Source organism: Phacochoerus africanus, chromosome 4 (assembly GCF_016906955.1).
Source record: "Phacochoerus africanus isolate WHEZ1 chromosome 4, ROS_Pafr_v1, whole genome shotgun sequence".
Lineage (NCBI taxonomy): Eukaryota > Metazoa > Chordata > Mammalia > Artiodactyla > Suidae > Phacochoerus > Phacochoerus africanus.
The window spans coordinates 84,275,765-84,290,149 of NC_062547.1; the positions used below are offsets into that span (position 1 = coordinate 84,275,765).

General features: G+C 37.1%; 1 protein-coding gene across 1 annotated transcript in view; it reads right to left on the bottom strand.

Annotated features, from left to right (window-relative positions):
- Window positions 1-14,385, bottom strand: part of ANKRD31 (ankyrin repeat domain 31) — a 160,267-nt gene that overhangs the window by 61,858 nt on the left and 84,024 nt on the right. Inside the window, exons 15-18 of the mRNA XM_047778111.1 lie at window positions 12,165-13,674; window positions 11,490-11,660; window positions 8,936-9,073; window positions 670-812 (exon numbers count right to left, since the gene is read on the bottom strand). Coding sequence (XP_047634067.1) covers window positions 670-812; window positions 8,936-9,073; window positions 11,490-11,660; window positions 12,165-13,674 — 1,962 coding nt within the window. The remainder of the gene's footprint in view (window positions 1-669; window positions 813-8,935; window positions 9,074-11,489; window positions 11,661-12,164; window positions 13,675-14,385) is intronic.

Consider the following 14,385-nt stretch of genomic DNA (forward strand, 5'->3'; position numbering starts at 1 on the left):
AGTTTAAAAAAAGTCTAGCTGTCACATATACCACCATCACTACATAGACTCTTTTATGCACAAGAGTAAATCATTTAAGGCAACTATAAACGGAATGTGTTACACTGAAAGGTTGTGTTTACTTTGAGTTTTTGTTTTTGTTTTGTTTTTTTCCCTGTCTTTTTGCCATTTCTTGGGCCGCTCCCGCAGCATATAGAGGTTCCCAGGCTGGGGTCTAATCAGAGCTGTAGTCACCAGCCTATGCCACTGCCACAGCAACGCGTGATCCGAGCCACGTCTGTGACTAACACCACAGCTCACGGCAATGCCAGATCCTTAACCCACTGAGCAAGGCCAGGGATCGAACCCACAACCTCATGGGTCCTAGCTGGATTCGTTAACTACTGAGCCATGGCAGGAACTCCAGGTTGTGTTTACTTTGAACCCTTGCATTTTATTCTGACTTACATGAACTGCATGATGAAGAGAAAATGAAAAAAATAATTTATTAGGAAATGTACTACTTTCTAATCTACATACAATATCATATTCATTTGTGCTTTTAAGCAGTGTTTAAAAAATCCTTTGTTTTAAGGAATCATTTTAGTTCTCTATTTAAGAAACCTTCATTGTTTTCACTTTTTTTTTTTAAGAGAAAGTAATAGGGGCCGAATCTGATGTACACTGTACCTTTAAATGACTGTTTGCAACAGCATCATGTAAGGGCAGAATTCCATCTACATTTTCACAATTAACATTAGCACTAGCTTTTAACAGCTCTACAATTACATCATTACATCCCTCACTAGCTGCCTCATGAAGTGGTGTCCAACCTAAAAAAGAAAAAAACAAGCTGTTTACAATTCAACACTCAAGTAATATCTTCATTATTAAGTTTATTTGAATTAATGAAATTGATATCTATATTGATTCATATGTACATACTAAGTATTGCACAAGAAATAATGTTTAAAACAGGCTGCCTTAAGATCCTCTGAACCCACAGCTGCCCTTGGACTTGGCCCCGCCCACCAAAGGGCCAAGGATCTGACCCTGTCCTCCAGGGCACAGGACATCCAGGGCTCTACTGCCAGAGACCCTAGTACCCAGCTCCATCCACAAATAGGGAGACACCAGCTCCAGAAACCCCTGGGCCCCAGCCTTGCCCACTAGCAAGCTTGCTCTAGTCTCAGGAATAGCCTCATTCACCAGCAGGTGAAAACCAGCCCCAGGACAACTACAGCCTGAAGGCCTGCTGTGGCAGGACCTAGCTACCCATCAGCAGACCAGCATAAACCCAAGGTTCAGATGTGCCCCTGTCCTGCCCAGCAGCAGGCCAACCAAAACTTCACGACACAATGAATCACACAGCCATCTGTGCTGGGAACTGGCCCCATCCATCAGCAGTCTGACATCAGCTTTGCAATCTGGAGCCCTGAAGTCAGTCCCCAGGACCTGACTCTGCTTGCCAGTGGGCTAGCACTAATCCCAGGAACTAGCTTCACCCACTGGCAGGTGGGCACCAGCCCAGGAATCTCCTGTATCTGGACTCTGCCCAGTGGTGGGCCCCTTAGGGTTCAGCAGCCAGCCACCTCTTAACTGAGCCCCACCAACCAGTGGCCAACAGCCTCCACAAAAAGCAGAGCCTGGCTGGACATTCTCATGGTGGCTAAGCAGTAAAAAGCTTGACTAGTTTATCCATGAGGATGTGGGTTTGATTCCCTGGTCTTGCTCAGTGGGTTAAGGATCTGACCTTACCACGAGCTGTGGTATAGGTCGCAGATGTGGCTCAGATCCTACATTGCTGTGGCTGTGGTGGAGGCGGGCAGCTGCAGCTCCAATTCCTATCCTGGAAACTTCCATATGCCACAGGTATGGCCCTAAAAAGACAAAAAAGAAAAAAAAAAAAGCAGGGCCTGGCAATGAACTCAACTAAGGGCAAACCAAGACTACCAGACTGCCCAAATCAGTCAGCCTGCCACAAGAGTAGGACCGAGGCAGCCCACATAGGGGGCACCCACAGAGCATACAGGTCTGGTGATCAGAGGGGAGTGTGCAGGTGGGAAGCATAAGACATCTAAAAAGACCAATTCTCCAACGCTGGAAAATGTAAACAATCTACCAGATACACGAGAAACAAAAATAGCAAGCTAGGCAAAATAAGGCAATAGGGATCATGTCTAAATGAAGGAACAAGATGAAGCCCCAGAAGAAGATCTAAGTGAAGTGAAGATAGGAAATCTACCTGAGAAAGAGTTCAAGGTAATGACTGTAAGGATAATCAAAGAACTTGGAAGAAGAATAGGTAAACAGAATGAGAGGTTAGAAGTTTTTAACAAAGAGTTAGAAAATAGGAAGAACACCCAAACAAGAGATAAAAAACAAAAACTAATGGGATGATAGCTGAAAACTTCCTTAACTTGGGGAAGAAAACATACCCAAGTCCAGAATGCACAGACAGACCCGAATAGGATCAACCTCAAGAGGATGACACCAAGACATCTATTTTATAACTGAAATAGTATAATTTAAAGAAAAAAAAAGAATATTAAAAACAGCAAAGGAAAAGCAGTAAATAACATACAAGGGAACGTCCATAAGGCTATTAGCTGACTTTTCAACAGAAGTCTGAAGGTCAAAAGGTAGTGCATTATATATTTAAAGTGATGAGACAGAAAAACCCATAACCAAAAATACTCTATCCAGCAAGGCTCTCATTCAAGTTTGATAAAAAGATCAAAAGTTGTACAGACAGGAGTTCTCTTGTGTGCAGTGGGTTAAGGACATGGTACTGTCACTACAGTGGCTTGGGTTGCTGCTGTGGTGCAGGTTTGATCCCTGGCTTAGGAATTTCCATATGCTGTGGGCATAGCCAAAAAAAAAAAAAAAACAAAAAAAATTGTAAAGACAAGCAAGAGGTAAAAGAATTCAGCACCACCAGACTACCTTTATGAGAAATGTTAAAGGGACTTCTCTAAGCAAAAGAGAAAGGCCACAGCTAGAATATGAACATTATAAAAGGAAAAAGCTCACCAATAAAGGCAAATATACAGTAAAGGCAGTAAATCAACCAGGTACAAAAGCTATTAAGAAGATTAAAAGACAAAAATAATAAACTCATCTATAGCTACAACAAGCAGTTAAAGAATACACAAAACAAAGATGAAAAATACATGGTCAAAAAATAGTAACTGTGAGGAGACTAAAAATGCAAGACTGTTAAAATGCATTTGAAATTAAGAGATCAGCAAGTTAAAATAATCAAGTTATTATATACATAAATTTATATATATATATATAGATTGATATTATAAAACTAATGGTAACCATAAACCAAAAACCTATAATAAATACACACATAAAAGAGAAAGGATACCAAACATAACACCAAAGATAATTAACAAATCACAAAGGAAGGAACAAAAAAGAACTACAAAAACAATGAACTACAAACAACACAATGAGAATAAGTATATATATAGAAATGATTAAATGTAAATGGATTAAATCTCCAATTAAAAGATATAGAGTGGCTGAATGAATACAAAAATAAGACTTGTATATATACGGCCTATAAGAGACTCAATCCAGATCTAAAGACACACAGAGACTGAAAGTGAGGGGATGGAAAAAGGTATTCCATGTAAATGGAAACAAAAAGCAAACTGGGGCAGCAAACTTATATCAAACAAAATAGACTTTAAAACAAAAATTGTTATAAGAGACAAAGAATGACATTATATAATGACCAAGGGATCAATTCAAGAAAAAGGCATACCAACAGTAAATATATATGCACCCAATGTAGGACCACTTAAATACATAAAGCAAATATTAATAGACATAAAGGGAGAAATAGTAACACCGTAAGAGTAGGGGACTTTAACATGCCACTTTTGTCAATGAACAGATAATCCAGATAGAAAACCAATAAAGGGAGTTCCTGCTGTGGCTCAGTGGGTTAGGCAATGGACTAGCATCCATGAGGATGAGGGTTTGATCCCAAGCTGCAGCATAGGTCACGGATGCAGCTCAGATCTGGTGTTGCTACGGCTGTGGTATAGGCCAGCACCTGCAACTCCAATTCAGCACCTAGCCTGGGAACTTCCATATGCTGGGGGTGCAGCCCTTAAAAAAAAAAGGACCAAAAAAAAAAAAAAAGAAAGAAAATCAATAAGGAAACACTGGTCTTAAATGACTCATTATATCAGATGGGCTTAACTGACATATAAAGAACATTTCATCCAAAAGTAGCAGAATACACCTTATTTTCAAGTGTACTAGGAATATTCTCCAGGATAGTTTACAAGCTAAGTCACAAAACAAGTCTTGGTAAATAAAAAAAATTAAAATCATATTGACCACAACACTATGAGGCTAGAAACTGACTACAAAAACAAAACTGCAAAAAACACATAACACATGGACGCTAAACAATACACTGCTAAACAACTAATGGATCACTGAAGAAACCATAGGAAAAAAACAAACAAAAAAATACAGACAGACAAATGAAAACAAAAACACAGCAATCCAGAATCCACAGAACTCAACAAAAGCAGTTCTAAGAGGGAAGTTTATAGCGATACAAGCTTATATTATGAAACAAGACAACTCTAACCTTACATCTAATGGAAGTAGAAAAAGAAAAACAAACAAAACCTTAAGTTAGTAGAAGGAAAGGGATCATAAAAATGAGCACAGAAATTAAACAGAGGCTAAATTTTTAAAACAGAAAAGATCAATGAAACTAAGAGCTGGTTCTTTGGAGAGATATACAAAATTGATAAAATTTTAGCCAGATTTACCAAGAAAAAAAGAGAGAGGGCCTACATCAAAAAAAGCAGAAATGAAAAAGAAATTTTAACTGACACTGCATAAATGCAAAGGATACAAATACAAATTATTTGATACAAATACAAAGATTACCACAAACAGCTACATGTATGCCAATAAAAAGGACAACCTAGAAAAAAAATGAACAAATTTCCAGAAATGTACCATTTCCTAAGATTGAACCAGGAAGAAACAAAATATGAACAGACCAGGAGTTCCCATCATGGCTCAGTGGTTAACAAATCCGACTAGGAACCATGAGGTTGCAGGTTCGAACCCTGGCCTTGCTCAGTGGGTTAAGGATCCGGCGTTGCCGTGAGCTGTGGTACAGGTTGCAGACGTGGCTCAGATCCTGTGTTGCTGTGGCTCTGGCATAGGCCAGTGGCTACAGCTCCGATTTGACCCCTAGCCTGGGAACCTCCATATGCCGTGGGAGAGGCCCTAGAAAAGGCAAAAAGACAAAAAAAAAATTATATATATATATATATGAACACACAAATTACCAGTAATGAAATTGAATCAGAAACTTAAAAAATTCCCAATAAACAGAGATCCAGATGACTCCACAGGCGAATTCTACAAAACATTTAGGGAAGAGTTAATACCTATCCTTCTCAAACTATTCCAAAAAATTGCAGAGGAAGAAGCACTCCTAAACTCATTCTACAATGCCAGCATCTCTCTGATGTCGGAGTCAGACAAACATATCACACAAAAATAAAAATTTCAGGTCAATATCACTGATGAACATAAATGCAAAAATCTTCAACAAAATATTAGAAAACTAAATCCAACAATCCATTAAAAGGATCATACACTATGATCAAATGGGATTTATTCCAGGGATGCAAGGACAGTTCAATATCCACAAATCATTCAATGTGATACATCACATTAATAAACTGAAGAATAAAAATCACACAATCATCTCAACAGATGTAGAAAAAGCTTTTGACAAAATTCAACATCCATTTTGATAAAAACTCCACAAATCAGGTAGACAGGGGACATACCTCAACATTATAAAGACCGTGCATGATAAGCCCCAAACTAACATCATATTCAATGTGAAGAGCTAAAAGCATTTCTTCTAAGATTAGGAAAAAGACCAGGATGCCCACTCTTGCCACTTTTATTCAACAGTTTTGGGTGTCCTAGCCACTGCGATCAGACACAAAAAAAACTAGGTAAAAGGAATCCAAATTACAAGGAAGTAAAATTGTAATTACTTGCAGATAACCTGATACCATACACAGAAAATCCTAAAGACACCACCAGAAAACTACCCAAGCTCACCAATAAATTTGGTAAGGATGTAGGATACAAAAATTAATACACAGAAATCTGTTGTATTTCTATACACTAACAACAAATAATCAGAAAGAGAAATTAAGGACCTTTTGAATTGCATTAAAAAGGACAAAATACCTATGGATAAACTTCTTTAAGGAGGTAAATGACCTGCATTTGGAAAAGCATAAGACAGTTATTAAAAAAAAAAAAACTGAAGATGACATTAAAACAGATGGAAAGATATACCATACCATGTTCAAGGATTAGAAGAGTTAATATAGTTAAAATGACCATACTACCCAAGGCAATCTACAGACACAATGCACTCTCTATAAAAATACCAATGGAATTTTCTACAGAATTGTAACAAACAATTTAAAAACTTGTATGGTAGCACATAAGACCTTGAAAGGCCAAAACAATCTTGAGAAAGAACAGAGCTGGAGGAATCACATTCCCTGACTTCAGACTATACTACAAAAGCTATTGTAATCAAAACAATATTGTACTGTCACAAAAACAGACACTCAAATCAATGGAACTGAATAGCGATCCCAGAAATAAACCCATACATGTATGGTCAATTAATCTATGACAAAGGAGACAAGCAAATACAATAGAGAAAAGACAGTCTCTTCAATAAGTGCTGCTGGGAAAACTGGACAGCTACCTGTAAAAGAATAAAATTAGAACATTTCTCAAACCACATACATAAACTCAAAATGAATTAAAATTCTAAATGTAAGACCAGAAACCACAAAACTCTTAGAAGAATACATGGACAGAATACTCTTTGATATAAATCAAAACAATATTGTTTTGGATCTGTCTCCTAAAGAAAAAGGAAACAAAAACAAAAACAAACAAATAGGACCTAACTGAACTGAACAGCTTTTGCATAGGAAACTACCGACAAAATGAAAAGACAGCCTACTGAATGGGAAAAATACTCGCAAAGGATATGACCAACAAAGGGGCTAATAAACAGGGAGTCTCCTGGTGACCTAGCGTATTAAGGATCCAGCATTGTCACTGCTGTGGCTTGGGTCATTGCTGTGATGCCAGTTTGATCCCTGGTCTGGGAACTTCCTCATGTTGTGGGTGTGTTAAAAAAAAAAAAAAACCCAATTAGAAAATAGGCAGAAAACTTGAATAGACATTTTTCCAATGAAGACATGCAGAGAGATGGCCAAGAGACACATGAAAAGATGTTCAATTTTGCTAATCATCAGAAAAATGCAAATCAAAGCCATAATAAGATATCAACCAATCCTGCCAGAATGGCTATCATCAAAAAGTTTGCAAATAATAAAGGCTGGCAAGGATGTGGAGAAAAGAGAGCCCTTGTACACTGTTGGTGGGCACATAAATTGGTGAAGCCACTGCAGAAAACAGTATGGAGGTTTTTCAAAAAACTAAAAATAAAATCACCATATGATGCAACAATCCCACTCCTGGGTTTATATCTGAAAAAATCAAAAACACTAATTTGAAAAGATACCTGTACTCCAGTGTTCACAGTAGCATTATTTACAGCTGCCAAGATAGGTAAGCACCCTAAGTGTCCATCAACAAATGAAGGGATAAAGAAGATATGGTGTGTGTATAAATATACACACCATACACACATATACATGTATGTATGTGTGTGCATACATACACACACATATACATGTACATATATAAAAAATGGAATACTACTCAGCCATAAAAAGAATGAAATTCTGTCTCATGAAAAAATATGATTGCCCTGGAGGGTATTATGTTTAGTGAAGTAAGTCAGACAGAGAAGGATAAATACTCCATGTTACCATTTCTTATATGTAAAAAATAAAACAAACAAACAAATACGACTACACAGAAATAGAGTCAAAGATATAGAAAATAAACTATTAGTTACCAGTGAGGAGAAGGGTGGAGGAAAAAAAAGGAGTGGGGGATTAAGAGGTACAAACTACCATGTATAAAATAAATAAGCTACAAGGATGTACGGTACAGCATAGGGAATACAGCCAATATTTCATAATAACTAAATGGAATATAATCTATAAAAATTCTGAATCCCCATATTGTCTATCTGAAACTAATATATTATAAATCAACTATACCTCAATTTAGAATGCATGTTTCATTTTTTAAACACATTAACCTCATCAAAAACATTTGTTGATACAAGTGCCAAAACAAAAGACTCATAGAAAATATAATGGGACCAGAGTAAACAGTATTCATGTCACTTGGTTTCAAATCAGATATTAAAATAGACTAAGATCATCTGACTTTCCTATTTGTATCTTCTATTGCCACACTTCTCTTTAAAATGACATTTGATCAATCAATCTTTGAATTTTTCCCCTCTGGAATTCCTCACACAAGTTTTTTTTGTGCTTGAGAAAAATACTAGATCACCTTTAAAATGGAGGTTTAAAATAAAAACAAGGCAAGGAAGAAAACAGGAAGAGTATAAAGAGAGGAGGAAAGAAGAGACAAGGCAATGGAAAACTGGCATTCTTTCAAAAGTTAGGGAATGATATTAAGGTCTCCATGGAAAAGGCCTAAATAAAGTTTCTTTTACTCCGCACTCTGTATATTCCCTCTGAATGCTCCCAAACACATGTTAAAAACTGTTTTGAAGGAAAAGGTTATTTTAGCAATTGGCGGGAACCAAGACAAAACTTACTAGTGAACTAAATAATAATACACTGTAAAAAAGATTTTCAAGGTTAACAGGTCTATATCAGCCAAGATCAAAATGGGGGAGGGTGGATGAAATGTGTGTATCGGTGAGTTCAAATGACAAAGAGCACTACGATTTCAAAATACAAACCTGCATTATCTTTTAGATTCACATCTGCTCCAGATTCTATTAGAGCTTTCACCAGGGACAAATTTCCTCTTCTGGCAGCCAAATGAAGCCGGCTTTCCCCTCTGGCATGCCTCTTATTGATCCCAGCTGTTTTCATTTCTGTAAATTCGCCAAGCAAAACTCAGGCTTCTTTTCTGCCAAGTGCTGATTATTATGAAGGAGCTTAGAAAATACATAGCAACTTCCCAAAACATCCTAAGCAGGATGCACCACATGGAAATATACCTCAGTTGATATTATCATTGCTGTTACTATTTTAAAATGTAAAGAAATAATAGAGCATCTAACCATATTGCTTCAAATTCATTCTAGCAGTTGTTCATTCTATCATAAGCTTGATTAAAACAAATGAAACTTGCTTCATTTCTACACCCAATTCACTCTCAGAAGTCCTTTAGCAGTCCTTGGATAAAAATTTTCTTAAAATAAGCAAACTGCGATTTTATAAAAATACTCTTTCTACAACTACTTTCTATCTCAATGGGTGTGTTTCTGATCACAAAAGATGCCAAGAATCAAACTATGGCCTATTGGGTATTTTACTTTTCTTTCATAGAAAATGTAATACTTCATATGAAAATGCATTTTCATAGAAAATCTTTCCCTTACATCGTAAGTTTGAAAAACGAGCTGAAGCTAAAAACAACCACTTTTTCCCTACTTCCTCCCCAAACCATACTAAAATGATGTAGTAAAAGATTTTTCTGTAATGTCATATAAACAAAATAGAAGAGGAAACAACAGAGGACAAAGACTTCACTTGGGAAAGTGGACAGTCACTGACGGGAAAGAGTTAACTGACTTGGTAGAGAGGAGAATGCTCCATCCCAAGTACCCGCAAAAGGAATTCTAAAGGAAGAGAGACTGTGTTAACCCACGTACTCCACACTTGGGGGCATCAGGTACCATAAAAAGCACACGTGAAACAAGTTGGAAACGAGGACTCCAAGTTCCCTCTCCAAGCCCAAATTGCCTGGCACCTATTCTCCAGCCAGGAGCTGGGAGGTTTATTTTCTGTAGAAACTGCATCAGTGAAGCTTCAGACTGTGATGCAAGGCAAAGTATAAGCTTAGGGTGATGAAACAGAAAAGAATATTCATTAAACCAGTAGTTCTCAAAGTGTAGCCCCAGATTAGTAGTATCAATATCAATTGGGAAAGAAGCTAGAAATGCATATTCTCCAGCCCACCCACGAAGCCTCCTCTGGAGGGAAGACTTTCAGGATCCTAATGATCCTCACTTCCTGGGATTTAGAACCATGTGAAATGCCCCCCTCTTGAATAACTTGCTTCTAACCAAGAGAACACTTCAACCAGCATTCCTTCCCTTCCTTGGCTTTTGGCCACATCGTTCCTGTCTGGCTCTTCACATTGTCTTTTTCTTTACTATGAGTCTCAAAGCTCTCTCCATTTTTCTTTTATAAGGACACGTGCCATTAAATTTGAGTCCCATTTGGAAAATCCAGAATAATTCCCTCACCTCAGGATCCCTAACTACATCTGCCAAGATTCTTCTTCTGGAGTTCCCGTCATGGCTCAGCAGAAACAAATCCGACTAGCATCCATGAGAATGTAGGTTCGATCCCTGGCCTCGCTCAGTGGGTTAAGGATCCTGCATCACCATGAGCTATGGTGTAGATCGCAGACACGGCTCGGGTCGGTCATTGCTGTGGCTGTGGTGTAGGCTGGCAGCTACAGCTCTGATTCAACCCCTAACCTGGGAACCTCCATATGGCACAGGTGCAGCCCTAAAAAAAAAAAAAAAAAAAAAAAATCCCTAACTACATCTGCAAAGATTGTTTTTCTAATGAAGGTGATCACTCTTTATAAAAAACGGTATCACACATTCCGGGGATTAGGAAATGGACATGTTTTGGGGGGGCCACTTTATTCAACCACTACAGGAGGTATGTACAAGAAGGGCTTTAGTTTACAGGAGAGGGGGGGCAATGAGGGAAGGTTCAAGAGAATGCCTAATATTCTGACCTCTTACTATATCAACTTTTTCTTACTAAATCAACTTTTCAGTGCTTAGCATTTAACCTGAAATGGTCCAGGCTACTGTTCACCACAGAACTAGCTCCAAGAACTACCAGAGAATACTTAGCTGTCCACACGCACACATAGTTCACTTACCTGACACAAAGAAGCTAGTGGCTATGCTTCTTTAATTTCCTATGTTAAAAGGGTTCAGAGGAAATACCTAAGGAATCCGACACAATTCAGATGTGCTGCTCCCACTTAATCTTCCTGTCTCTCCCTGTTATCTTATGTTCTCTAACATAAAAATTTGGAAGTCATAGGCAAAAAATATGACAATACGTTGGAAGACAGATTCTCAAGTGGTGTTTTATAGTAAAACCATCCAACAAACACAGCTGAAATAATCTTATAAATTAGTGAATGACTGAAAAAAAATTAACAGTAAATCTGAAAGTTTAGAAATTCCCTGAAGGAAAGTGGATTGCTAGGCTTGATCATGCAAACCTTTACTAAATAAGTATAGGAATACAAACCTTGGCTACAGGTAGCTTTCAAGAAATTTTGTCTTTTTCTGATATTCTGAACTTTTTTATGTCCTTGGATACTAGTAGACATGTGAATTTCTAAATCTGTTTTTTCTTTTTTATCCTCACAATTTCTTATAGTGCTTTCATCTCCATTGATATTATTAGTTAATTCCTCACCTGAAAAACAAATATTTTGCAATATCAGTATTGTAGTTCTCCTTACTAGCTACATAACTTAAAAAAAGGGTCTATTCATGTAATTGTTCCAAGTTTTTCTTTCTAGCTGGAGTGTTTATTTTAAAGGAATGGAAGTCTTTAAAATTATTTTCATACAATGAACATAAATTAGTTCACTGGATGCAATTTCAACAGTGAGCCACTGAAATCACTGGAGCTAACAATTACCTATTGTGAAAATGTTAGGTTTCCTGATACTAAAGGAACATAAAGACTGATAGAAATATTGTTTATTAACCTCTGTCAATATCGATTTAGCAGCATTTTTTATAATAATGGTTTTATTTTAAACACCATTATTTAACTAATTAACAGTAGTTCCAAATTATGGCCCATATGTCCTCAGTTGTATTAGTTTGGGCATACATTGAGGGGAATTCAGTTGGAAATTTCTATAAGTAAATCAATAGGAAATGTGCACAAATTGAACAATACTACTAATACCTGGTTTGTGAGAAATTTCCTTCTCTTCTCTTTGACTAAGTTGTGAGATGCTGGTCAATTCTTTATTGATACTGTCTGTGGAATAAAAATCTGTATCAGGTATGGTTTTGCTTTCTTCTTTCCTTTTTTCAACCTTAGTTGTTTCTAATACTTGAGAATGAACAACTGTGGATAAAGGGCTATGTGAGGAACTTGTTTTTTGCTCTCTGTCAGTGTAATTCCTCTTAGTGTTGACTTCCTTTTCTTCCTTTTCCACAGTATGTGGATCGGTTTGATTCCTTAAATGAGTCGGTGTGCTAGGACTACAATCCTGAGGGCTCTCAAAGAGCTCCATGTGACTAGTCAACTCTGAAACTTCTTTTGTTGAGAGTGTTCTTGTACAAGCCAGGGAAGTACACTCAGCACTGCCTTGTGAGTGATCAAAAGAAGTTCCACATGTGCATGGTTCATAATCTGAAACATGTTCAGAAACTATTACATTATCTGAATTAGAAAAATTAACAGCTTTCTGTTGTGGAAGTATGGCCAGGCTGCCTGCTTTTAACTCATTTTCCTGTGAAAAACGGTCTTCAGAATATAAAAATTGTTGAAAATCCATTTCTTCGCTAATTGTTATATTCTCTTCATAATTCTCATGGTTTTTGCAACCTGAAGAAATTATCACCTTTTTAGATGTTACAGTTTCCTCAGTAGCACAGGAATCACCATCATCATTATTAAAATGTTCTTTTGTAAAGGATGGGGAAATTTTTTCCCACTTACTAAGGCTCTCATCTTTTTGACCTGATTGACTGTTTGCATGAGATTTATAGGGGCTAATATGCTGTTCTTCTTGGTGAGTATGAGGCTCCTGATCTGTAAACTTGGTATTTTTATGTAAAGAAAGTCCTGAGAAATAAACAGCTTCAGCTTGGTCAATGGATTCTAATGCCACAAATTTTATTTCTTGACTATCTGATAAATTCAGGCTCTGGGTACATGTCTCCTCAGAAACTGACCAAGTTTCAACATTGTTACCTAAACCATTTTTCAGGCCTGAGAGAACTGGGCTAAAAGATTTACATGACTCTTCTGAAAGGTCATCAAAGGTCTGCAGAATATGTTGCCGACAAGTAACCACCTGGTTTACTCCTCTGGAAGAAGAGACAGCTGTCGTCTTTGTCTTTCTTGGACTGCTTTCGTGGACTGCATCATCCACTTGAGTCCTTTTACACTGTGTACCTCTTCTTTCTTTATCTTTAGACACTTTTGTCCTGAGATTCTCAGCATTATGGAAATTGTCCTTTCTGCGTCCTGTAGAGTATATCTGCTTAAGAGTTGATCGCTTACGCTTGGATTTACCAAGTTGTGTGTATGGGGAATCTTTTTGGTGATGTTCATATACATCTTCTTTAGTTATAAATAAACCTTCTTTGCTTCCTTTATTGACTTTTACATATTCTGGCTTCTGTCTGTTGGAATTTTCATCACAAACAAACCCACTGTGATTTTTAGAACTGAATTTTGGTTTCTATAGAAACAAAATACATAGTTAGCTTTAATTTTCAGCCGTAGTTCTACACTCAATTCATTCCAGATTGGAAATAAATCAAATTATTATTCCATCCCATTTAATAATTTGATATAACTATACAGCCTGCTGGGATATATATATAACTTGATATGTATTTCAGAAAAGTAGCCTAATAGAAGAAAAGCAAAGGTATAGACTCAGACTCAGTATGAGTGTTTATACTGATATCTTCGTCTTCTCCTGGACATTCAAATTTATCAGTATTTTAGCACTATAATCTCACTATACATAATAAAAATATTTTAATCTACCTAGTTTTTATAGGCTTTTAAAATAATCAGATACTTTATAAGGAAATGTTACAAAATGCTTTAGAAACAGTGTCTTCTCCCACTTGTTATGTAGACAGAGCTAGAATTAAGAGTTTCTCCCTATGGTATCTATGAGAGGTCCCAGGTACAGCAGTGGAAGAAGGGATGTGAAAAGAAAAAAGACAGACATGCAACCAAGTTGGTCTGTAAAGATTACTGGAAAGTAATGTGGAAAGATTACTGTGGCTATTAAGATTAAAACAGGGACACTGCTTCCTCTCACACATCACAACCCAAGCACCAGATGAAAAATAACTGCCTACCATGTAAAGTTTGAAGGGATGGATCAATACCTTGGACTCTTACACTGCTCTTAGGCTAGAAGAAATTTAACATG